Genomic DNA, 23,664 nt, shown 5'->3' with positions numbered 1-23,664 from the left:
GCAAAGATCGAGCTCAAACTCCTTTATTGACAAATAGATTGACAACGTTTAAAAGCGTGCTTGCGGGTCCATGTGCTAGGAACTCCGCGGGAACACTCTGGGGCCCTAGGTGGAACGGGCGATGCAGGAACGTCACCTAGAGGCTCCGAAATGCAATAAACGGTGCCAGGAAGAGGACACTTGGACCGTAGCGACGCGCCCAGCCTGAGGGCCGACTTCCTGAAGTGGTGCCCGAAGTTACGCCTGACCGAAGAAAGCCAGCCGTGACCTCCGCGGTCCAGCACCTACGCGCTCGAACGCCCCGAACCGTTCGACTGCCTTCTCTGTGTATTCGCCGGGGCAGTCTGCACGTTTCCGGATTAACGTACAGAGGGCGCCGAGGCCACCGCTCCCCCTACACCGCAAGCTGAGGTCTGGGAGGGCAGCTTGTCCCTCTAGCGACCCCGTCGCCACGCCACGCCCCCCCTACCCGGCCGTTCCCCGGAAGTGCTTCGGCCGGAGCGGAAGTGCACGCCTACGGCGGCCGGCCGCAGTTTCGCGATGGTGGGCGGCGGTGGGATGGGGGGCGGCCTCCTGGAGAACGCTAACCCGCTCATCTATGAGCGCTCTGGGGAGCGACCGGTGACCGCCGGCGAGGAGGACGAGCAGGTTCCAGACAGCATCGACGCGCGCGAGATCTTCGATATCCGCCGCTGCCGCGCGGGGTTGGGTTCTCTGGGGCCTGGGAGGGGGCTGAAGTGATGCTGTCCAGTAGTTAGTGGAGCTTATCGGTGCTGGTCATTCCCCGCTGAGGGTTCTGAGTGGGCCAGCGCACACAGTCCCTTTTCCTTCACTTGCCACATCTGATTCGCTCCATCAATGACCCAGAGCATCCACTGACCCTGGAAGAGTTGAACGTAGTGGAGCAAGTCCGGGTTCAGGTGAGTCACTGCCTGCGTCCGAGAGGGGCAGATGGTTCGGAAGAGTCAGAAAAGTTTATCTGCACCAGGAGCTTACGGACTTGTCAGGATATCTTCGGAAGGGGGAGGATTGCTGTGCCCATTTTATAGATAAGGAAACGCCTATGGAGGCTAGACGATTATCCTGAAGCAAAATACTAAGGCGAAGGAGAAGGCAGTCCTTTTGAGATCTCATTCTTCCAACCAGGTGAGCGACCCCGAGAGTACGGTGGCTGTGGCCTTCACACCCACCATTCCACACTGCAGCATGGCCACTCTTATCGGCCTGTCCATCAAAGTCAAGCTTCTTCGATCCCTTCCCCAGCGTTTCAAGGTAAATTGGAACTGAGCCCCCGGGATAGGGCAGGGGTGAGCTTGTGCTACTGAGGAAGCCTCGGAGAGTGTGAACAGGGACATCAGAGTGAGGCCTGCAAGGATCCCAACTAACAATGATGAAACTGGGAGGAGCCTTTCCAGTTGAATGGGACAACAAGGATAAAGGCCTGAGGTGGGAAGTGCAGAAAAGTAGTGAGTGTGGCAGGAAGGGGAGTGGAAGCTGTAGCTAGATTTGGAGCAGGGATAGGGCACAGGCAGTCCTTTAAGCCAACAGTAGGACCCAGTTCTTTGGGTAGAGATGGAGTGGCTTTGGGTGGGTTTGGGGCATAATGGAAGGTCCAGAGTCCACAGTCACCATTAGGAGGTGGGATCGGTGGGAGGTGGGGAGTGGGGGGAAGAGGGTCGAGGGGGTAGACAGGTGATAAATGCTCAGGCCCCATCTGTCTCCCTCCCAGATGGATGTGCACATTACACCAGGAACTCATGCCTCGGAGCATGCAGGTGAGTGTGGGCTGATGTTGAGGCATTGGCCCTGAGGCTTCCCCCTTGCCTTGGTGGTTTGCAGGGCAAGATGGAAGGAGGGGGCCTGGGTGGGTGACTCCTCAGGGAAGGCGGCAGCTTAGAGTGAAGCTGGCTTAAGTCTCCTGTGCTTACCATGTTTCTCCATTCCTGCTCTCTCTCCTAAGGACACAGCACCAGGGTGTGTCAGACGTGATAGTACAGGAGGTAGCAGACACAGGCAGCCAGGTGGGAGGGATCCTAATAGGGTGGGGGTAGGTGTTGGCTCAGGTGGTTTGGGTGGCTTGGTCAAGGCTTGGGGTCACGGGAAGGAGGTGACAGGAGGTTGGTGCAAGTGTGTACCTATATATGCAAAGGTTAGAAGTGGGGTTGGCTGGCAGGTTGGCCAGCCTGGCTTTGATCCTCCTTCCCCATTCCTTCTTTTTTTTTTCCATCCAGTGAACAAGCAGCTTGCAGATAAGGAACGGGTAGCAGCTGCTCTAGAGAATACCCACCTGCTGGAGGTTGTGAACCAGTGCCTGTCAGCCCGCTCCTGAGCCTGGCTTTTTGCCCCCAGTCACACCCAGGGCTCAAGGCCTTGTTTTTTTGAATCACTGACAAGTCATTAAACTAACACTTTACATTTTGTAATAAACCCTTAATTTATATTCATTTCCAGTGTGTCTCAGAATTTTTCATCTTGGGTCATTCCAGGTTTGAGAGGAGATGGTGATCATGAATGCAAGTTCCTCTACAGGCTGAGTGGATGAGATGCAGTGCATTTTAAAAATTTCTTCCAATCGAAAAGTTACAAGCATACAAGAATTTTGAGAGAGTAGTGTAGTGATCACACCTGTATACCCATCATCTATATTTAATAGTTGTTAATGTGTTACGTCACCGGTCTCATACTATGAATATATTGAGAGTAAACTGCAGATAAATGGCCCTTCACTTCTAAGTATTTCAACTCGGTCTCCTAAGAGTACTATAACCATAGTACTGTTATCTGGCCAAAAAATGAAAAATTCCCGGGCACTTGGGTGGCTCAATGGGTTAAAAAGCCTCAGCCTTTGGCTTAGGTCATGATCTCAGGGTCCTGGGATCGAGTCCCACATCGGGCTCTCTGCTCAGCAGGGAGCCTGCTTCCCCTTCTCTCTCTGCCTGCCTCTGCCTACTTGTGATCTCTCCCTGTGTGTCAACTAAATAAAATCTAAAAATAAAAAAGAAAGAAAAATTCCCTAACACTATCTAATATCCAGTTGTTTATGAATTTCCCCAAAATGTGATTCATAGTTGGTAATTTTTTTTTTTTTTTTAATCAGGCTTTGGGGCACCTGAGTGGCTTAGCTAGTTAAGCATCTGACTCTTGATCTCAGCTCAGGTCTGGATCTCAGGGTCATAAGCTTGAGCCCCTCATTGGGCTCCATACTCAGTGTGGAGCCTATTTAAAAAAAAAAAATAATAATGCTCCAGTGAAACTTTATGTGCATTGGTATCCCTCTTTAGCCTCTTCTAAAACTGTCTCCCCACTCCCCATGTTTTGATCTTTTTTTGACAGTGACTTTTTTGAAAGATGAGTTGTCCTGAAGAAGTCCTGCAATCTGATTTCTTCTTTGTCGGTTATGTTTCCTATTAACTGGAAATTGATTGAGTTCAGGTTTGAGTTTATTAACTCAAGAATTTCCTATATATCCTTTAGCATCCACCTGTAGCTATATGATGCCCGCTTGTCTCACTGTTGGTGATGCCCGGTCTGGTCCCCTGGTCAGGGCAGTGACAGCCAATTTCTCTATTGAAAGGACCCTGAAGCGCCCGCTCCCCTAGCATCCCCAGAGATGTGTGTCACTTCAGGTGCTGGGGTCTGGGCCCTCTGCCTCCCCCAACCCTGTGCCCAAAGCACAGTCTGTCACCAGCATGGTCCATGGGGCTTGGATCTAGGATCAGCCAGTTAGGAACTATAATGCCATGATTCCCTGCCTCAGTTTCTTTCTCTGAGGATACAAAGGATATTAAGAAGCCGTGCCTTGGCCACTTCATCCCTGCAAAGGCTCCGGTGTGATTGTGGACTTCCAGAGGCTCTTTGCAGATCTCTTGAGGGTCTGCTGACAATATTGAGCCTGTCCTGAGAGTGGGCACTAGCTGAGAGCTTTGCATATACTACCTAGTCCGTCAGTCCTCCACCCAGCCCTGTGTGGCTGTTTCTACCCTTTATTATCCCTATTTCACAGATGAGAAAACAAGCTTCTGAAATAATTCACTCTCCAAGGCCTCCAGTCAGGGAGTAAAGAGGAATGTAAGCAGTTTGGCTCATACTCCTCAGCTGGCAGGGGGCGCTGTTGCCTGGATGGAAGGGCCTAGGCTCCCACCCTCCCCACACAGCTGCCAACCCCCAATTCCAGGAAGGAGGGGCTTTGCCACCTAGTGACCAAGATCTGGCTGCCCACGCTCAGACAGATGAAGTCATCAGTCCACATTCCCTGGTTTCGTCATGTGTAATGTGGGCATAGTTGTGACAATTACCAGGGAAAAGGCAAGGTGACCAGCCAGGGTCCCTCGGGCCCAGGGAGCATTCCCCACCACCTATATCCACATGTGGGCTTCACCATGTGTGTACCTCTGCACTGCCTACCCCTTCTGTCTAAGGTCTGCTGGGGGTAGGAGGTCATGAGGGACATAGGCGTCACTGAGTGATTCAGCTGGCCCTCCTAGCAGCCAGGCCATGATGGGCAAGGGATATCAAGCTGTTCATATCACAGCTGGCATATCAGATAGTCCCCTTGTCAGTCTTGACTCATCTGTGTGTGGCCCCTGGCTGCCTGCAAGGACACCATCTGTGAATCTTGGGCTAGGGCCCAGGGAACTTTCTGGAACTCCATCTGTTGTATATGGGTATGAGATGGGGTGAGCTTTGAGGTCTCTGAAGCCCTCTGTCAGGTGTGTCTGGCTCTGCTATTTCTGGCCCGTGACTTCTCAGGCTTTGGTTGCCATGTCTACAAAATGGGAACAACAAATCATAGCTGGAGAGGTTGGCGCAGGGATTAGATGACATGTATGAACATGCCCAGCTATGTCCATTTGTGCTTATTATCATGCCCACAGCACAGGGGCTGACACACAGTAGGTACTAAGTACAGGTCAGTGAGATGAATGAATGGAGCCTTATTTATTTATTTTTAACTTTTTTTGTTAAGTAGCCTCCATGTCCAGTGTGGGGCTCAAACTCACAACTCAAGAGTCACATGCTTTACTGATTGAGGCAGCCAGGTACCCCTGAATGAAATGAGCCCTAGAACAAACAGTGTGGGGCATAGCAGCTGTGTGAGGAGGGCTGGAGATACTGAAACCCAGCCAAGTTCCCTCTGTAAATTTTTGTTACTAGAGGGAGGGGGAAAGGTGTGGCATCCCACAGAGGGAAGGTGGGTATGGAGTGGCGGGGAAGGGTATCTGCATTGCCCCTCTCTAGGCAAACCACTGTTTTGGAGACAATGGAACAGAAGCAAGCAGCAGCAGGAGGGGGACACAGATTCATTCAACCTGTCCCATCCAAACAAGAATGGTAAAAGTGTTCGTATTGAGATATGACTATATGCCAAGCATTTTACCTCTGCATTTCATATTGTTATTTACATCTTACAGCAACCCCCATACAAACATTATCTCTGTTCTACACAGGAGGAAGCTGAGGCTCACCCAAGATAAATGGACAGAAACAGCTAGTAAGTGGCAGAGCTGGGATTTGAAGGCTGGGCTGTCCTAGGTGTGTTACTAGGACAGATTCAGTTTGCTCCAGGGCAGCCAAGCTCAGCCCACAGAGCTGGGAGGACCAGGAGGTGGGAGTGGGGATGTCTCAAGGTCATGTCCTGGTCTTGGTTTCTGGAGCCCCTGGCCATACCTAGGCTTGTGGTGAGCCTGGCCTGTTGGGGAATGCCTGGGGCCTGACTAGCCCAGTGTGGATGCAGTTCCCTTGGCAATGAAGAAACACTGCTGAAGTCGAGGGTTCAGGTTACTGGAGGGGAAACCCAGCCCTAATTCCTCGCACAGCTCCCTGCTGGGAAGTATTACAGCTATGCCGCATACCTATCTTCTGCTGGACATTGGGGGGTTATTTTCAGGGGTAGGAGGGGTCATAAACGGCCCGGGCCAGGGTTCCTGATGGGAAGTGGTTTGCTGGCTTTTGAGGCTTGTGTCCTGGCTGGAGGCTCCACCCACCAAGATGAGATTCTTGCTACTGGATCTCATCCAGGAAGCTAGGGCCAGTAGGGGGTTGCCCAGGCCCCCAAGAACACAGGACCATGGGAGGGACAGTAGTGGCCAGGTCACCCCCAGTCTAGCCCCTGCCTACTTTGAAGATCTCAAGACCAGAGGGTCCTGTGTGAACCGCCTCCTACTTACCTAGCCAGGCCTTCCTCATCCCAAGGCCCCCTGAGATGTTGCCAAGGAAACTGATAGAGCCTCCAGAGAGCCCCACCCAGGTCTCCATAGCAACCTACCACAACCCACCAGGATCTCCATCAGTGATGTCACCTGAGCCTGAATGGGCAACCCCCACCCCCACCCCACCACACTCATCACAATCAAACGTCAGAGTCTGATAACAAATCCCTGTCACAAAGCACCTCATAGCCTCCCTCGCCCCCCATCCTCACACACCCAGACATGAGTCAGGGAGGGAACAGGTCATTTTATAGTTGGGTACCCTGACGCAGGGAGAGGAGGCAAGACACAAGCGTGGAGGCAGAGACAGGTCTAGAAACCAAGCTCCCTCATTATATCTCCTCCCCTCCAGGCCCTGGAACCCACCCTAGTTCTAAGGGGTAGGTGAGCTCTGGGCAGTGGGGACTCCACATGGTGGCTCATCCCACCCACCAGCTCCAGCCCTGCCCCAGCTGCACTCTACATCTATGCTCCTAGATGGGAGTCTGAATGCCCTGAACTACAGGCCCATCTGGGACCAGAAGGAAGGAAACAGACCTTGAAGACTTACAGCAGCTGAATCCAGCCCTGGTCCAGTCCCACCCCTAGCCACTCCTACTGCCATCTGACACCTGTCTGCCAGGATTTCCCCAACTTTGGGCAACCTCCAGCCCAGGAGAAGAACAACCAGGAGCAGAAAGTCCAGGAAGGGCGAGGACCAGGTATTTTTAGCAGAGTTGCTCGCAGCTGTCTGGGGGGTGCTGGGAGGTGAGGTGGTGCTGACTGAGTTCATCATTTCCCTTCTCTGGACCTCTATTCCCTCCCTCCAAATCAGGCATGCATCTCTACCCGCAGTACACTGCCAGAGCACCTCCTTTTCTTCACCCCCCACCCCAAAGTTCTCCACGTGCTCCCCGAGGCTCACAGGGTGACACTAACCCTCACCCTGAAGGGCAGGCTCATCAGGTAGAACCTTCAATTTCCCAGGGCAGGGAGGGGAGGTAGGCAGGACTTGGCGCCAAGACTTGAAGCTCAGATTTAGGACCCTTCAGTTCGACCTCATATAAGGGCCCTTTCGGGAGGGGGTGTCCTGAACAGAGAAGGGTGAAGTCTGACCAGCCTGTATCGGTCGGCTTGCTTGGGCTGCAGGCCAGGGCTGGGGGAGAGCAAAGGAAGAATTCACTGTTAAAGGGCCAGAACTAATTCTTCCCCAGAGGGGAGCTGGCACAGTTGGCTTGTCGGGCTTTTCCCCTTGACCACAGCCATGTTGATACCCCCAACTCCAAGCCCCTCCCACATACCACTCAACCTAGTCCCCCTCCTGGTTCCTTCCCTGCCTTCCACCCCACACACGCTCTGCCCGGGCTTTGTCTGTCCAGTCGGTTGGGGCGGGGTCCCGGTGGGTGCGAGGTCCTGGGAGGGGGGCGGGGGATTCCCCCGAGGGGGAGGAGGACCGACACGTCAGCCCCCGCAGCAGCGGGGACGTGGGTGAGGGCGGGGGCGGGGGCGGGGGCGGGCAGACACTTAAATAGGCAGCTCTAGAGCCGGGACCCAGAGCGGACCGAGGAGGCGGCGGCTGCGGCAGCGTCGGGTGTCCGAGCCAGGGTCTGCGAGGGGACTGTGTCGGGGCCTGGAACCTACTTCTCTTGACCGTGTCCGTGTGCGGTTGGGTGAGTGTCCTGGCGGAGCGGGGTGCAGGTGGTCGTACCGTCCAGGGTACGGATGGATGGACGAGTCGGGAGGGTGGCTCACGAGTCAGCGCGCCAGGACCTCCACGGCCGGGAGGGGACGGACCGCTGTGTCCTCGACGCAGGCCCTCGGCCCGAGCGTCGAGCCTGAGCCCGCGCCGGGGGTCCAGCCTCCCATACCGTCTGTCCCACGGCTGACCCTGCCGTCCCCACTCCCGTTCCTCAGACGGCGTCGGGCGCCATGACTCTGAATGGCGGCGGCAGCGGAGCCGGCGGGAGCCGCGGCGGGGGCCGGGAGCGCGAGCGCCGTCGAGGCAGCACACCCTGGGGCCCCGCGCCCCCGCTGCACCGTCGAAGCATGCCGGTGGACGAGCGTGACCTGCAGGCGGCGCTGGCTCCGAGCGCTCTGGCGTCGGCCGCGGCGGGGACCGGGGCCCAGGGTGCGGCGCTCGACTGGCCCGAGGGCTCCTCCGAGTCGCTCAGCTCAGGGGGCAGCGACTCAGACGAGAGCGTTTACAAGGTGCTGCTGCTGGGGGCGCCTGGCGTGGGCAAGAGCGCTCTGGCGCGCATCTTCGGTGGTGTAGAGGATGGGCCTGAAGCAGAGGCTGCAGGTGAGGGGCTGGGACTATTTAAGGGAGGGGAGATGCCAGGGGAGGACTGAGGGCACGGGGCTGGGGACCTGAATTAAAAGCGGCGCATACCATGGCACTTTCAGAGTCATGCCTCTACCTACCCATTTCACAGATGGGGAAACTGAGGGAGAAGGGACCTCCAGCCCTTGGTAAGGGAAGAAATGCCCAGAGTAGCAGTCCCAGGCTGTACCCGAGGCAACTCTGTAGGATGGGGATAGGACATCCCTCCTTGCCAGGGGTGGCAGGAACACAGCCAGAGGGAGTTTCTAGGAGAAGAGCCCTAGGTGACCAAGGCTCCCAAAGAATGTGACAGTCACTATTCTAACTTAGGCTGCTATGGTCAGAGCTACCCTGGGGCCCATGCAACAGGAGGGCGGGGAACACGGGAGGGGCAACCCAGGACATTGCCAGCTTGGGGAAGAGTTGTCTAGGTGAGGTCAGGCACAACATGTCCTCTACATCCTGCTTCTCAGCCCTGTCACCTCTTTGTCGCATAGTGACCATCAGTGGAGGGAAAGGTTGGCGGGGGTTTGGGGTGGGGTGGGGGGGTGGGGAGCCCTCTATGGTGAAGTTGGAGGGTGTGGCCAAAATAGGAATCCTGGCACATGGTGTGGGAGGGTGGCTTTTGGGAACCAGCAGGTAACCTGACTGCTAGTCTCCTACCTAGGGCACACGTATGATCGGTCCATCATGGTGGACGGAGAAGAGGCATCACTCATGGTCTATGACATTTGGGAGCAGGTAGGCTGCAGGCTGAGACCCAGGCCTGGGTGGGAGGGCTGACCTGGGGTTAGGAGCCTGCTTAGAGGGACAGCCTTGTAGCCTGGGCATGAGACCAATTGGCAGATATGCATGTGTATGTGTTCCCCAGGATAGCAGCCGCTGGCTACCTGGTCACTGCATGGCTATGGGGGATGCATATGTCATCGTGTACTCAGTGACAGATAAGGGAAGCTTCGAGAAAGCCTCAGAGCTGCGGGTCCAGCTGCGGCGGGCACGGCAGATGGACGACGTGCCCATTATCCTAGTGGGCAACAAGAGCGACTTGGTGCGCTCTCGAGAGGTCTCCTTGGATGGTGAGCAGGGAGTGGGTCGGAGAGGGAGGGACATCCTGGTTGGCCTGTGGTCCATTAAGTCTTGGCTTAGCTCAAGTCCCTGGGGATCATAAGTGGCTAAAAATGTTCAGGAAGAATACTTGAGGGGGAGAGGGGGAAAGCTGCTGCCCTCCCACAGGACTCCCAGAGGGCTGAGAGGCCTGGGGGAAGGACCAGATGCGCTGGGGGTAGGGGGAGGAAGCTGCTGGGCACTGAGCTGGGCCACCTCAGGGCCTTCCTCTCCTGTATCCTTTGGGCCTGGCCTGACAGATGAGGACTGAGGAGAGTGCAGGGAGCTGGGCTAGGAGGTCAGAGCATGGATTCAGGGCTGGGGCTGGTCTCGGCATGGTCTTGACTCTGGGGAGGATCTGCCCCTCTTGGGCTCAGTATTCTCTATGGCCCTCAGAACTGAGTCCCTCAGAGGAACCTAGCAGTGACTTGGTGACATCCTCCTCCCAATTTCACTGGTTATTCATCATCATATAACATCAAACCATGAAATATTAAGGTGCCCATCAAAGCTCTCCTTGTCTTGTATTGACTGCTAAGGCATTTCCATTTGAGTATCAGGCTTCAAATTATTTCCATAAATGAGTTTCCTCTTGTGAGCCTTTGTGAGCTCCTTAAAGGTGGGCACATTTTGCCAGTTAGGTGACCCAGCAATGCCTTGTATCCTCTGTAGGGGACCTGGGGTCTGTGTTTCTGGGGACCACCAGGGCTCCATCTCTGACCCCTGGATTCCTGAGTGGTAGCTGCTATGGGGTGGCTAGAGTTTAACCAGCACATCCCTGTCCCCACCAGAGGGCCGGGCCTGTGCCGTGGTCTTTGACTGCAAGTTTATTGAGACATCAGCAGCGCTGCACCACAACGTCCAGGCCTTGTTCGAGGGTGTCGTGCGCCAGATACGCCTGCGCAGGGACAGCAAAGAGGCCAATGCACGTCGACAAGCAGGTACCCGGCGGCGAGAGAGTCTTGGCAAGAAGGCAAAGCGTTTCTTGGGCCGCATCGTAGCACGCAACAGCCGCAAGATGGCCTTTCGTGCCAAGTCCAAGTCCTGCCATGATCTCTCGGTGCTCTAGACTCCACAGACCCATACCGCGTTGTGCATACAAGTGGACAGATTGGTGGGCTGGCCCACCCAACTGCCCTAGGTGCCTCAGGGCTGGCTCAAACTCTGGGCATACCCCACCTCATGGTTATGGACAGAGAGATGGTGCTGCCCAGGCAGCTCCCACGGGCCATCAGGGGCTGGGCCCACAGTGATACGTGTATAGGCCGGTGTATATGTGTCCCAAGCAGCAGCCCAAGCCCAGCCCGTGGGGCAGGCCTGTGTGTGGGGATGGGACTCCAGCTTTCTCCACACTTGGGGTGTGCATGCTCTGAAGGGAGGCTGTTCAGTGCAGTGTTTATTTGTTTACATGCAAACTTTTGTAATAAAGACTATTTCCTGATAGATCAGGGCTGTTGACTCTGTGTTTCCTCCCGAAGGGGGCTGTAAAAGTAGGGGGCATTCCTGGGGTTGAGGGACAGGGCCTCACTGCCCTACCCTAGCGTGTGGCCTTGACTCTCCTAATATTTGGGCTCCGATCTAGCCAAATGGACCAGAAGGGCAGGTGTGGCTTGTGACCTGACCGGAGATCCAAGCAGTAGGAGGAGACAAAAGCCCCTTTCAGCCCGCTATCCAGATTTTTCTCTTACCCTGGGGCCTGGCATTGCCTAGCTAATTAAGGGTTCAGTCACCCCGCTATATATAAGGAAAACGTAGGCTGTCTGAGGGACCATGCCCTGCCCCCATCTCAAGGCCAAACAAAAATCCTGGGTCTGACTTCTGGGCTGGTGTCTCCATTTTGCCTCCCGAGGGGCTGGAAATTTGCTGAGGTAGGGTAGCTGTGGAATACTTATGAGACTCCCCAGCTGGGAAAGGAGGAGGTGAGTGGCTGGGGCTGGGCTACCAAGCAAGGGCCTCACTGCTCTCTCCTCTGGGAGGGGCCAGGAGAGAGCATCCCATGCTCAATTTTAGGTAATGTGGTCTTGGCAGGAGCCCCTCTCCGGGGCCCTCCCTGCCTAGAATGAGAGGCCTTGCATTTGTGTGGGAATATGTGTATGTTCACTGATTGCTAGAGGTGTGCCTGTCTCCCTGCCACCCACACCCACCACAGGTGACTGCTGGGACTTTCCCCATATTGTTTTGGGAAGGAATAGCTCCATTTAGCAATGGCACATGGGAAACTGAAGCGATTGCCTGCGGTCGCACAGGTGGAAGTGGCTGAGTAGGGACTGGTATATATGTCTGCTGGTCTCCAGAACCGAAAGCAGCCTGTAGTGAGGCACGGGACAGTTTCTGAGAAGGTTCTGGGCAAGATACATTTCCTTCATTGGTTCAATTTATTTACTCCACAGACCCCTAGGAGCTCTTGCAACCTGGTTAGAACACTGATGGCAGTTGTTCAATGGCAGGTGTCAAAGCCACTCCTTAAGGTGCTGGACCTCTCTTGACTCACCCACACACCCCCCAGGGCAGTGTTAACTGCTCCAAGCTGCTGCGGCTCTCCATTCCCAGCCTGCAACATACGTAGAGGCATGTGGAAGGCATGGTTTTCTCAGAGCAGGTGAATGTCCTGAGGCCTGAAGAAGAATCCAGGCCTTCTCAGCCCTGCTATTTATTGGCTGTGTGGCCCTGGGCAAGCCACTCAGCATCTCTGTGCCCTAGGGTGTGACATGGGAACAATGACCCTTCAGAATGGAGGTGGGGGTGGATAATGAAGTCATGTGCTTAGAGCAGTACTAGGTGCATGGTAGGAGCTCAACCCATATGAGACCCCTTCAACAACTCCACAGTGCCCTGCTCCAGGCTGAGGTGCCTGGGGAGCCTGAGTGGCCCTGAGGCAGGTGCGCTGGGCTTGTGGCAGACAAGGTTGGAGGCAGCTGAGGGATCCCCGCCCATCCTCCAGATATGAGGTGGGAAGGACTCAGGGAAGACCATGGGAAACTCCAAGGACAAGGATGGACTGACAACGGGGTCACTGACCCTTCCCCCACACACCCCTCCCCTTGTCGGATTCCCAGGCCTCAGAAGCTTCTCCTGGCTCCACTTGGCTGCCCTTGGTGGGGGAGGGGGCCTCTGGCAAGCCCTGCGATTCTCTCAAGGTCACCTGAGCTGGCTCAATCTGCTCTTCCTTCTCAGAGGCACTAGACAGGCTATTGTCTCTGGCTGGCTGTGTCAGCAGCCGGTGCGAGCCCTCAGGGAGCCTCAGGAGATCTCACAGGCTGCTGTGTCTCCCACCCACTGGTCCCACTGGTGGGTGGTCTAGAGCCCCAAATATCCAGTTCAGGCCATGCTCATTTATCCTTTGTGTGGAACCTCCAGCTCCTTGTTTTTGATCAAGTTAGAAGCTGGCAAGGCTAAGGAAGGGCAAGGTCATTACCGGGTTCCTGAGACCTGCCCTGGAGGGGTTCCAGTCTGATGAAAGAGATAGACAATGACAATCTGGTGTCTTTTCTGCTTTGATGGTGGTAGCACAAGGCATGGAGTAGAGGGTATTCCAAAAAAAAGAATCCTGAACCAGCCTGGGAGCCCAGGGAAGGTTTCTTGGAGAAGGGAACATTTGAGCTGAGTACTGAAGCCTGAGTAGGTGCTCAGTAGACAGGTGAAGGGAGGGAAGGGCATTCCAGACAAAAGGAACAGAGTGGGCCAAGGTAGAGCTGCATATGCTGATCCACAGTGGAGAAGTGCGATTGAGTCTGGAATCACAGAAAAAGAAGTAATGTCCAAGCCCAAGAGCCAAGAAGTCCCCACTGGGCTGTATAGGAACAGGAGCAGTGCCAGGCCAATGATCTCCCCACCTCCTGGGGCTGGCAGTTACGGATGCTGAGCAGCCCCCAGCTTTCCAAAGTCAATGAGTAACCTGGGGGGCTGGGCACGGCCAGGCCTGCTGCTGTGGGCCCAGTGGTGTTTTCCATTCCTGAGCAAGCATGGCTGGACCGCCTACCTGCTCAAGTGTCCGCCCTGCCCTACCCCACCCATCCCGGCCTGGCCAGCACTCCCTGGAGAAAGAGCCCTCTCACCTGGCAGCTGGACCAAGGGAGCCCGCCTTAGGCACCGGAGGGTGCCCTGGAGTGGAGGGGTGAGCAGGGCTGAGGCTGGGGTCGGTGGTAGGTGAAGGAATAACACTGTCCTATCCAGCCTTTGTTCAGGGAAAGAATTGCCAGGAATGGCTGGAGTGGTTGTCCATTGCTCTGCAGGCCCAACTCCATGCTCTGTGCTGGCAAATATGAAGACGAGGGCAGGACTCCCTCCCTGAGGGGACTCTGTGTCTGAAGGATGGCAGTGGGTGGGAAATCAGGGCGCAAGACCCTGAACCGTGGGTCCTCTGTTCCAGGAGGAATTGTCCTGTGGTAAAGTCCTGTGTGACCTTGGTCGGGCCTTCGCCTCCAGCATGAGGTGGCTGCAGAAAGTGACCCTCAGAGTCGTCAGGGTCTTTCCAGCTTCAGACTTTTGTGATATTTGGGGTGGCTGGGCAATTACCACTTTGGGATCTCCGTACAAACTGGGGAGGCTATGTCAGGAAGGAGCCAAAAGTGTGGAGGTGAAACGCCAATGGAGATTCTTGTGGGGGCAGGAACCGAGAGACAGGATGGCTGGGCCTGGGGGCCTGGGTGGGCCTGCTTGAGGAGCTGGATGGCCCTCAACCCTGCAGGTGATGGGGACCCATGGACTCTAAGGGGAGGAAGAGGAGGCCAGTGTGTCTTGAGGTCCCTCTGGCTATTGGTATGGAAGGATGACAGTGGGTGGGGGGCAATGTCCAAGTGGATGGGATGGGGAGGGGCAGCTCTGAGAGTACAGAAGGACAGGGGCAGAAGAAGGCCTGGCTGCCTTTCCCATAGTGACAGGTAGCAGGAGGTCCAGCTTCTGGAAAAGGCTGGAAGAAGGGACAGTTGCACCCTGTGGGGCCTGTGGAAGCCATGGCTTGGGCTGAGTGGGAGTGAAGGGAGGGACCCTCTCTAGGAGGAGAGTATTAGGAGGGAATCCTTGCCTACCGATCCTGGCTGGATCCTTACTGCCCTGTCCCTCAGGCCCATCCTGACCATGGTCCCTGCCTGGCTGTTGCTGCTTTGCCTCTCCATAGCCCAGGTGAGCTGGGTCCCACTCGTCTCCTTCAGACCCTGGCCTTGGGAGTTGGCACCCTTCTCTCCCATTCCACCTGGGCCAGTTGCACTGACCATAGAAGGGACGAGTTGTGGGAGGGTGTGCAGAGCTGACTATAGACCTCGTTGTGGGATCAGGAGGTCAAAGGCCAGAAGGTGGTTGGGCTAAGGTATGGCCAGGCCCCTAGAAGGGGCAGAAATTCCACTTCCTTGTCAGGCACCCATGATAGGAAGGTAAAGCCTGGAGACAAAGCCTGGTAAAACCTCCCCTAGGTTTTCCCCGAAGACCAGTATGCAGAACTGAAGGTGGAAGTCCCCGAAAACTATGGTGGAAATTTCCCTTTGTACCTGATCAAGGTGAGCCTAAGAACTGGGTGGGCTGCCCTCCCCCAGGTCACGCTTCCCCTGCCTCCAGCATTTCTATCTCTTTCTTGCTCTGCCTTTCTTTCAATCCTCGTTCCCAAACAGAATGTGATAGAGTGTGAGAGACTAACAAAATGTCAATTCCAGTAGAAAGTAGAGTTTTAATAAACTATTGGTGGTGGGGTTTCAAGCTTTAGAAAGGAGGGTGGGGAGTCCTGGGGCGCATCAAGTACAGGAGAAAGGGCTCTGGCTTTGAATGTTGGTCCTGTGATTTACTGGCTGTGTGACTTCAGGCAAGTGCTAGCCCTCTCTGAGCCTCAGTTTCCCTACATATAAAATGGGGCCAATGGGTGGAGGGGCACCCCCCAGGCCTGGTTCCCACTGCCTTTACCTCTGCTCTCCTCCATAGCTGCCACTGCCCCCTGAGGAAACAGAGGGCAAGATTGTGCTGTCGGGGACCCCAGGCATGGTAGCTGAGGGCCTCTTTGCTGTGGATCCAGAGTCTGGCTTCTTGCTGGTGACCAGGACCCTGGACCGAGAGGAACAGTCCGAGTACCAGCTGCAAGTATGACCGGGCCAGTGTCGGGGAGAATGGTGTAGGCGGGCCGGGGCGCTGACGACCCTTCCTTTCCAGGTCACCGACGACCCTTCCTTTCCAGGTCACCCTGGAGACTGAGGATGGACGTGTCTTGTGGGGCCCACAGCCTGTGCTTGTGGATGTGAAGGATGAGAATGACCAGGTGCCCCACTTCTCTCAGTTCGTCTACAAATTTCAGCTGAGCCTGGGCACCAAGCCTGGTGAGTGCCCAGGGCCACCAGCGAACGACAGGTCAGGTGGGCCCTGAGGAGAGAACAGAGAGTAAAGAGATGGCCGGCCATTGGCATAAGGACAGGGCAGCCAAGGGCCAAGCTGCCCCCTCCCATTTCTGTCCCATCCTGCTCCATACCCCACTGAGAGTCCTCCAGTCCCTTCCACTCTTAGCCTCAGATGGCTCCCCTGCAGAGTGGACTGAAAATCTGTGGCTCACCTCCAGCTTCCTGACACAATGATAGATATGGAAGGAAGTACCAGAGAGAGATGAGGGAGGCGGGGAAACTCTCCCCACCCCTCTGCACCCCTTATGGCTTGCCCTCTCCACACACACCAGGCATCCCCTTCCTCTTCCTTGAGGCTTCGGACGGGGATGAGCCGGGCACAGCCAACTCCGATCTCCGATTCTACATCCTGAACCAGGCCCCAGCCCAGCCTTCCCCACACATGTTCCAGCTGGAGCCTCAGCTGGGGGCTCTGGCCCTCAGCCCTGAAGGTGAGCCTGAGCTGGGTGTGATGAGGGGAGAGGGTCGGGGAAAGCTGAGGAAGGCGGCATGTGAGCTGCCATGGAAGAGGGGGTCGGAGCTGGAGAGAGGAAGAAGAAAGAGCATTCTAGGTGGAGAGTGGCAAAGCAAAAGGCTTGAACCATGCATGGAGAGAAAAAAATTGTATGAACAGAGTAGCCTCAGCCCTACACTCTGGACCCCAAGCCTAAGGGGCAAGGATAGGAGAGACCTGGGGGGTTGTAGCCTAGGATGTTGCCAGGAGAACTTTGGACTGATTGTAAGGGAGTTCAGGCCAGAGGCACAGGCTGGGGATGGAAAGAAAAAACCATATACCCACCCAGCCAGTCCCCCATTCACCCATCTGCCACCCACCACATACACTGCCATTTACTCAAACAGCTATCCAAAAGAACGCATGCACACACCCAACTCCCCATCCATTTCCTAGCCAGCCATCCACTCATCCAGCCGGTCATCTACACATCTACACATCCCCCCATGGACCCTCATCCTGCTCCTAGTCATCCAGTCCATCAGCCATTCACTGTGTGCATAGATATGGAAATGGCTTTGCAACTTCCAAGCCCTGCTTGGGTGCTCACTCTGGTGCTCAAAGCACCTCTTGCCTTTGGGCCCAGAGGGCACCTGAACACTTGCCATAGGCTTGGCTTTGTGTTTGTTACTCACTGAGAAGGAAGCCCTGGACTCCTGCTCAGCTGGCCACCCTGCCCCTTCTAGGAAGCACCAGCCTAGACCAGGCTGCGGAAGGGCTCTACCAGCTATTGGTACAGGTCAAGGACATGGGTGACCAGGCTTCGGGCCACCAGGCCACTGCCACCGTAGATGTCTTCATAGTAGAGAACACCTGGGTTCCCCTAGATCCCGTCCACGTGCCAGAGAATCTCAAAGTTCCATACCCACACCCCATAGCCCAGGTGAGTGTGGCTTCCAGGGGCTGAAGTCGCCCCATGGCTGGTACAGCTGGGTCTGAGTCTCAAGATCTGGGGGGTGGGTCTGAGGCCCAGCTTAACCCCTGTTCCTCCCCTACCTATATTCCTCCCTCTACTGTCCCCATTGGCTCCCATCATGGAGTAGGGTCTCCAGGGCCCTGGGACCAGAGCCACAGCCCCTCACCTATTATCCTCTGGCCAGTGTGGCTCTGGGCCATGACCTGACCTTGCCCCAGGCTTCCTTAGGGAGAACAGCTGCTCCCTCCCTGCTGCCATGGGGATTGTCACCCAGGCTTGGAATGTCTCAGACTTCCTCGAGGAATGCCCTTGGGTCAGGCCTGGCCTGGGAGGGCAGAGAATAATACAGCCTGGTCCTTGAGGCACTTTGGGTGGGGACCAGGCTTGGACTAAGGCCACCAGGGACTTGCTACAAGTGTTACAAACAAGAGGACCCTACCTGGGCTCCAGGGAGGAGAGCAACTCGCTTGAGATCCCCCAGCAGCAGGGGCCCAAGCTCCTCACCCAGGAAGAGTTGTGGCATAAGAGCTGACAGCCCCTGTCCCTCGTCCCAGGGTGCCCTCCTTCCGTGTCCCCCTCCCAGGTACACTGGAATGGGGGAGATGTACATTATCACCTGGAGAGCCAGCCCCCTGGCCCCTTTGATGTGGATACAGAGGGAAAAGTCTACGTGACCAAGGAGCTAGACCGAGAATCCCAGGCTGAGGTGAGGTGAGGGGGAAGCCAGGAGGGCAGGTTGAGGGGTGCCCGGTCAATGTCTGGTTGGCTTCTGGGGGTATCACATCCCCTGCAGGCACTGAAACAGTGGAAGGGCACCCAGAAAGCTGGAGCTGGCCACCGGAGGGGAACGCAGACCCTGGCCAGGCTGAAACTGCCCTTGGCCTTCATCTGAAGCTCCCCACTGCCCACTTCAGTACCTGCTCCAGGTGCGGGCTCAGAACACCCACCGTGAGGACTACATAGAACCTCTGGAGCTGCGACTGGTGGTGATGGATGACAATGACAATGCACCTGTCTGCTCTCCACGGGACTCCCCAGTCAGCATTCCTGAGCTCAGCCCCCCAGGTGGGCTATGCGGCTTGACGGGGTGGGGGAGGGTTGCGTCCTTGGGAGCCGTCCCATTCTGCTCTTCTCTGAGATGGGGCCAGCCTTAGGTCCTTCCATCCATGCCCCTACCTTCCCATGAGCTCAGGTTCGGCCCAGCACTACAGACGAGGGCGTGGAATGGGGCTTCCAGATTGGGCTGTGGTCCCACCTAGGTGGGTGCTGTCTTCACAGGCACCAAGGTGACTAGGCTGTTGGCAGAGGACATGGATGCCCCCGGTTCCCTCAATTCCCACATTGTGTATCAGCTGCTGAGCCCTGAGCCTGAGGAGGGAGCAGATGGAAGAGCCTTTGAGCTGGACTTCACCTCAGGCAGTGTGACACTGGGGGATGCCCCGCTCCGTGCTGGCCAGAACATCCTGCTCCGGGTGAAGGCCGTTGACCGAGGTGGAGCTGAGGGTGGTAAGTGCCCGATGGTGACCCAGGTTCTCTCCCTCTCTGTTCCCTTCCTGGTCTCTCTAACATGCCCTCTCCTGCCTCAGGCCTCAGCAGCACGTGTGAGGTCGCTGTCACAATCACAGATATCAATGACCATGCCCCCGAGTTCACTATTTCCCAGGTAAGCAAGAACAGGGGAGGAGACCTTGGGAAGGTACTGATGAGGGGCTCACAGCCCCTTTGCATCTCTCCAGATTGAGCCTGTGAGCCTTCCTGAGGATGCAGAGCCAGGGACTCTAGTGGCCACACTCATGGCCACTGATGCTGACCTTGAGCCTGCCTTCCGCCTCATGGACTTTGCCATTGAGGCAGGGGATATGGAGGGGACCTTTGGCCTGGATTGGGAGCCAGACTCCAGTCATGTCCAACTCCGACTCCTCAAGGTAAGGGGCTGGGGCTGGGGAAGAGGCACATGTGGCACCTCTCAGGTGAATGCACAAGTGTGCCCTGGCCCAAACAGTGACCCGGACCCCATTGGTTCTAGAACCTCAGCTATGAGGCAGCTTCCAGTCACAGGTTGGTGGTGGTGGTCCGGAGCGTGGCAGAATTGGTGGGGCCAGGCCCAGGCCCTGGAGCCACAGCCACAGTGACGGTGCTGGTGGAAAAGCCGGTGCCACCCCCCAGGCTGGACCAGAGCTACGAAGCCAGTGTTCCAGTCAGCACCCCAGCTGGCTCCCTCCTGCTGACCATCCAACCCTCAGAACCCGTAAGCAGCCCCCTCAGGTGAGCCAGAAGCCCAGCCTCTAACTGGACAGGACCTCCCCTGCTCCCCAGGGATGACCCCCAGGGCCTCAGAGCGGACTCACGTTGTTCCTCTAACAATGCTAATGTTCCTCTAACCAATGCTAATGGCGAGGTTGTGAGTCCTGAGGGTGGGTCAGAGCTGGAAGAGTTGGATAGGGCATGGAGCGGAGAGTTAAGACTCCACCCGAGCTCAGAGGCTGCCTCCTGCACTGTCCTGGATGCCAACCACCCCATCCCTCACCCAGACTGCAGCGCAGACGAGTTCTATTCCCCGGCCCCATCCTGTCCCTTTAGGGGACACCCCCAAGTCACAGAGAGGATGTGGAACTTGAGCAGGTCACATGGCCCGGGGGGTGTCTCTGAAAAAAACCCCATATATGGTCCCAGTGCCTCCCTCCCCCACCCCCCCCCATCTTCTCTGGGCCTCAGGTTCTCCCTGCTCAATGACTCAGAGGGCTGGCTCTGCATCAAGGAGGTCTCTGGGGAGGTGCGCACAGCCCGGCCCCTGCAGGGCGCCCAGCCTGGGGACATGTACACAGTGCTCGTGGAGGCCCAGTACGAAGGTATGGCCGGGCATTTGTGGGGCCTCCGCGAGGGACAGTAAGCCTTGGGGAGATAGAGAGATGGATAGGGCTGAGCTTCCTTCCTGGGGTCCTTCCTGGCATCCACTCTGCCCCTGGCAGGAAAGAGGAATGAGGGCTGGGGCCAACGTCGGTCTCTGAGATGCCTGGCATCCACATCCCCTCTCAGACCAAGCTCCTCACTGGACACTTACAATCCTCCAAGCCTGCCCCTCGGCCCTGGAGGGCCTCTCAGGTGTTGGCTTCAGATGTAGGCTAGGAGCAGAGGCTGTGGGGCCAGGCAGGTGGAAGGAATGCTGGGGGCCGTGTCTCTGCAGGCCAGGACGTAAGCCAGGCTGGGCCACTGAAGCCAGGTATGGAGGACTCTGAATGCCACACTGACTGGATGAAAAGCTGGCCCTGACATGGCTCTATCAGGGAGGCAGCTCTGCTCTGGGCTGGACTGTCCTGTGGTGCATGACAGACCCAGCAGAGCGAGTGTCCCTATAGTCAGGGCATTTCCACGGGCCCTGACACTGGTGGCTGGGGTGGGGTGGGGGCTGAGGGTGAGAGCAAGCGGGGTATCCAGAAAGGCACAGAAAGGCCTGGCAGCCATTTGGATAGCGAAGGGGACAAGGTGCACGGTGAGGAAGAGACAGGTGCGAGGATGCGGCTGGGGGTGGCAGGGGAGGCGGGCAGTAGAGCTGGTGTGGCCTAGATGCTGCAGGGTAAGATCTCCCGGCCTGGGACTAGCTCACACGGCCTCCTCTGCAGACCGGCCGACACTGAGCACCTCTGCAACCCTCGTGATCCACTTCCTGAAGTCTCCGTTTGCCTGGGCCCCAACCCTGAACCCTGTTCCCACCCGCCACCTCTGCACGCCCCGCCAGGACCATGGCGTGGTTATCAGTGGACCCAGAGAGGACCCTGACCCGGCTGGTGGGCACGGTCCCTACAGCTTTGCCCTTGGCCCCAACCCTACGGTGCAGCGGGACTGGCACCTCCAGGCTCTCAACGGTGTGTGGTGGGGAAAGGTGGAAGACCGTGGCCAAGGCGGGAGGCGGGGGTGGGGGGGCATCGGAGATGAGATGGCCCTGTGCTGTGGTGGTGGGGCTGGGCCTCAGGCCTGCCCGGACTAGGGACTAGGGTCACTGCTTGCGGTCCCACAGGTTCCCACGCCTACCTCACCCTGGCCCTGCACTGGGTGGAGCCACGTGAGCACACAGTGCCTGTGGTTGTCAGCCACAACACTGGGACGTGGCAGCTCCTGGTCCAAGGTAAGGTCAGGGCTCTGTGTGCCTGCAGTTCCCGAGGCGACCATTGGGGTGTAGGGGGAGGGACTGGGTACAGCGCACAGAGGCACTGCATGCAGAAGAGTAGGCGCCCCCCCACATAAATATACACATGTGCCCCAAATCGTCTATCAGCTGGCTGCTCAGAAGCCTCTGAGCAGCTGGAGCTCCGGCCCCCAGACCCTTACCTTCCCCCGTCCCCTGTCCCCCAGTGATTGTGTGTCGCTGCAACGTGGAGGGGCAGTGCATGCGCAAGGTCGGCCGCATGAAGGGCATGCCCTCGAAGCTGTCGGCGGTGGGCATCCTCGTGGGCACCTTGATGGCAATAGGTAATGGGTGCGGGGCTCGCTAGCAGGGGAGGATGGTGGATGCTCAGAGTTATAGCCTCTGGGTACACAGTGCCCTGTCCCGCGGGGCTCCCCAGGGCTGGAGAAGGAACCCCACAGCTCTCCTAGTCATCTGTTCCTCCTTCATACTATCCTACTCACCATCATCATCATTGATGACAGCATTTGCTCTTCTGTGATTATACATTGACTGTGTAATATAGGATTATCAGAGTCAGTCCTCACAACCCTGTGAGGTAGATTGTGGCATCTCTCCATTTTTCAGATGAGGTCCCTAAAGTTCAGAGAGGTCAAGTGACTCGTCTGAGATCACCCAGCCAGAATGTGGCAGAGCCCAGGTCTTCCTAGCCTAATCCTTCTAGTCCAAGCCTCCCTCTTTATCCCCTTGATTTCTTTGGCCCTCTGGATTTCCCTTGGCTGGTTTTTTTGTTGTTGTTGGTGGTGGTTCTAGCACAATACTTCCTGAGTCTATGGGAACAGCTCAGTGGCTCCCAGATGACTTCCACCAAACTGTTCCCCGGAGAAGGGGAACGAGGCTGGGGTGTTCTGGATAGCCACAGTCCAAGCAGTCAGGCTTCTTCTGGGCCCAGGACCACAGTCATATGCACCCAGCATTGCAGATGCTGCTTAGGAAATTTTACTACCCTATTAAACCAATAGCAACAGCAGGGTGGTGGACCAATCCCATGGCTCCTCCTGAGAGCTGATGCATCCTTCTTGGGCCTCTCAGGCATCTTCCTCATCCTCATCTTCACTCATTTGACCTTGGCGAGGAAGAAGGATCTAGATCAGCCAGTGGACAGTGTGCCCCTGAAGGCGGCTGTTTGAATGGTCCAGGCAGCCCCAGCCGGGAGCTTGGCCTCTGCCTCCATCTGGGTTTCCTGGGAGAGGGCCCAGCACTGTGGATCACTGGGGGCTAGGACAGAGTTGGAGCCCCTTCCCCTGCCTGTGATGGAGCCAACATCACCAGACAAGTCTGTAGAGCCTGAATACTGACTTGATGGGCTGCCATGGGAATGTTCCATATGGGGCCATGTTTGTCTACCAATAAAGCCTCAGAGAGCAGACAGGGCCTGTGCCTGCTTCTAAGAGTCATGTGAATGTGTGCATTACTCATGTCAACCTTCATTCCTTTCACATCTCCTACTGCGCAGAGAGTCTAGGGACTTGAGGGACAAGCCTGGGTCCCCTTTGAGGAGGGATATTGGGGCATCACGTTGCTTCTTGGTGAGAACATGAGGTTGGAGCACGGTGGGTCATTTTTCCAGGCATTTGGAGACCATGGCTGCAGACCCTGGATGGGTCAAGTTGAGGATGATGTCCTTGAGAGTGCATTCTGTGTTTTCCGGGACACAGAAAACTGTGTTTGCTAGGGGAGGGCTCCTGTGCTTATGTGGGAGCACACTGCCGTATTTGCATGTGGGTGGGCAGAGGTCCCATAATTTTAAGAGGGGTCTGTATGGGAATCATGAGGGTCTAATCGGACTGAAAAAGGAGAGGTGAGGTTGGGAATGGGTCCCTCTGCTCCAGCACAGGCCCCAGGGCACCTCTGGATTTCATATACATGATGGTCAATGTACCTCTGGGTCTGCAGAAAGTCAGAGAAAGGGGGAATCAGAAGGACAGGAAACCCCATGGCTCACCCTAGAGATGTCCCTGCCCCTGCCCCTAGTGAATGAACCCTTTTCCCTGACCCAAGATTAAACCATGACCCTGGTGCTCTGCTGAGCCCTGACCACACCTCTGGGCGGAGCTCCAATCCCTGACCCTTGACTGACCCTAGA

At 56.4% G+C, this 23,664-nt stretch overlaps 3 protein-coding genes across 12 annotated transcripts; all 3 read left to right on the top strand.

The window, feature by feature from the left end:
• Positions 1-483: 483 nt before the first annotated feature.
• On the top strand, positions 484-2,667 carry CIAO2B (cytosolic iron-sulfur assembly component 2B). Of its 3 annotated transcripts, XM_013052190.2 has the most exons (6): positions 485-682; positions 841-920; positions 1,147-1,272; positions 1,730-1,775; positions 1,961-2,000; positions 2,232-2,444. In XM_013052190.2, the coding sequence occupies exons 1-5, from the start codon at positions 541-543 to the stop codon at positions 1,987-1,989; spliced, it is 423 nt and encodes a 140-aa protein (XP_012907644.1). In that variant the 5' UTR covers positions 485-540; the 3' UTR covers positions 1,990-2,000; positions 2,232-2,444. The 3 variants fall into 3 exon arrangements, with proteins under 3 accessions (XP_012907643.1, XP_012907644.1, XP_004744380.1); XM_013052189.2 differs by lacking the exons at positions 1,961-2,000; positions 2,232-2,444 and adding an exon at positions 2,487-2,667 and having other exon boundaries at positions 484-682; XM_004744323.3 differs by lacking the exon at positions 1,961-2,000 and having other exon boundaries at positions 489-682.
• Positions 2,668-5,447: 2,780 nt separating this feature from the next.
• RRAD (RRAD, Ras related glycolysis inhibitor and calcium channel regulator) lies at positions 5,448-11,055 on the top strand. 7 transcript variants are annotated; one of them, XM_045076143.1, is made up of 7 exons: positions 5,448-5,491; positions 6,687-7,154; positions 7,731-7,858; positions 8,103-8,487; positions 9,164-9,249; positions 9,380-9,584; positions 10,404-11,055. In XM_045076143.1, exons 4-7 carry the CDS (start codon positions 8,118-8,120, stop codon positions 10,679-10,681), a joined length of 939 nt encoding a protein of 312 aa, XP_044932078.1. In that variant the 5' UTR covers positions 5,448-5,491; positions 6,687-7,154; positions 7,731-7,858; positions 8,103-8,117; the 3' UTR covers positions 10,682-11,055. The 7 variants fall into 7 exon arrangements, with proteins under 7 accessions (XP_044932078.1, XP_044932081.1, XP_044932080.1 ...); XM_045076146.1 differs by having other exon boundaries at positions 5,452-5,491; positions 6,715-7,154; XM_045076145.1 differs by lacking the exon at positions 5,448-5,491 and adding an exon at positions 5,539-6,589.
• A 2,506-nt stretch (positions 11,056-13,561) lies between these two features.
• On the top strand, positions 13,562-22,985 carry CDH16 (cadherin 16). Of its 2 annotated transcripts, none has more exons than XM_004744321.3 (18): positions 13,562-13,726; positions 14,676-14,733; positions 15,021-15,104; positions 15,520-15,675; positions 15,770-15,908; positions 16,259-16,417; positions 17,166-17,362; positions 17,979-18,101; positions 18,310-18,460; positions 18,674-18,901; positions 18,982-19,058; positions 19,132-19,320; positions 19,422-19,660; positions 20,069-20,244; positions 21,016-21,258; positions 21,411-21,518; positions 21,746-21,862; positions 22,611-22,985. In XM_004744321.3, the coding sequence occupies exons 1-18, from the start codon at positions 13,575-13,577 to the stop codon at positions 22,706-22,708; spliced, it is 2,694 nt and encodes an 897-aa protein (XP_004744378.2). In that variant the 5' UTR covers positions 13,562-13,574; the 3' UTR covers positions 22,709-22,985. The 2 variants fall into 2 exon arrangements, with proteins under 2 accessions (XP_004744378.2, XP_004744379.2); XM_004744322.3 differs by having other exon boundaries at positions 13,563-13,726; positions 20,111-20,244.
• The last annotated feature ends 679 nt before the right edge of the window (positions 22,986-23,664 follow it).

Source organism: Mustela putorius, unplaced genomic scaffold (assembly GCF_011764305.1).
Source record: "Mustela putorius furo isolate JIRA1106 unplaced genomic scaffold, ASM1176430v1.1 tig00000174_pilon_pilon_pilon, whole genome shotgun sequence".
Classification (NCBI taxonomy): domain Eukaryota; kingdom Metazoa; phylum Chordata; class Mammalia; order Carnivora; family Mustelidae; genus Mustela; species Mustela putorius.
The sequence above is the reverse complement of the archived record's forward strand: the minus strand, read 5'-3'. Positions and strand labels throughout refer to the sequence as shown.

What these genes read in the sequence shown, in the direction of transcription:
- CIAO2B (XM_004744323.3), top strand. Translation starts at nt 541, where the DNA reads ATGGTGGGCGGCGGTGGGATGGGGGGCGGCCTCCTGGAGAACGCTAAC. An exon ending in CGACGCGCGCGAGATCTTCG is followed by an intron (nt 683 to 840) that starts ATATCCGCCGCT and finishes TTCACTTGCCAC; the next exon opens with ATCTGATTCGCTCCATCAAT. An exon ending in CCCTTCCCCAGCGTTTCAAG is followed by an intron (nt 1,273 to 1,729) that starts GTAAATTGGAAC and finishes TCTCCCTCCCAG; the next exon opens with ATGGATGTGCACATTACACC.
- RRAD (XM_045076143.1), top strand. Translation starts at nt 8,118, where the DNA reads ATGACTCTGAATGGCGGCGGCAGCGGAGCCGGCGGGAGCCGCGGCGGG. An exon ending in GCCTGAAGCAGAGGCTGCAG is followed by an intron (nt 8,488 to 9,163) that starts GTGAGGGGCTGG and finishes CCTGACTGCTAG; the next exon opens with TCTCCTACCTAGGGCACACG. An exon ending in TCTATGACATTTGGGAGCAG is followed by an intron (nt 9,250 to 9,379) that starts GTAGGCTGCAGG and finishes TGTGTTCCCCAG; the next exon opens with GATAGCAGCCGCTGGCTACC.
- CDH16 (XM_004744321.3), top strand. Translation starts at nt 13,575, where the DNA reads ATGGCTGGACCGCCTACCTGCTCAAGTGTCCGCCCTGCCCTACCCCAC. An exon ending in CCCGTAAGCAGCCCCCTCAG is followed by an intron (nt 19,661 to 20,068) that starts GTGAGCCAGAAG and finishes ATATGGTCCCAG; the next exon opens with TGCCTCCCTCCCCCACCCCC. An exon ending in GCACCTCCAGGCTCTCAACG is followed by an intron (nt 21,259 to 21,410) that starts GTGTGTGGTGGG and finishes GCGGTCCCACAG; the next exon opens with GTTCCCACGCCTACCTCACC.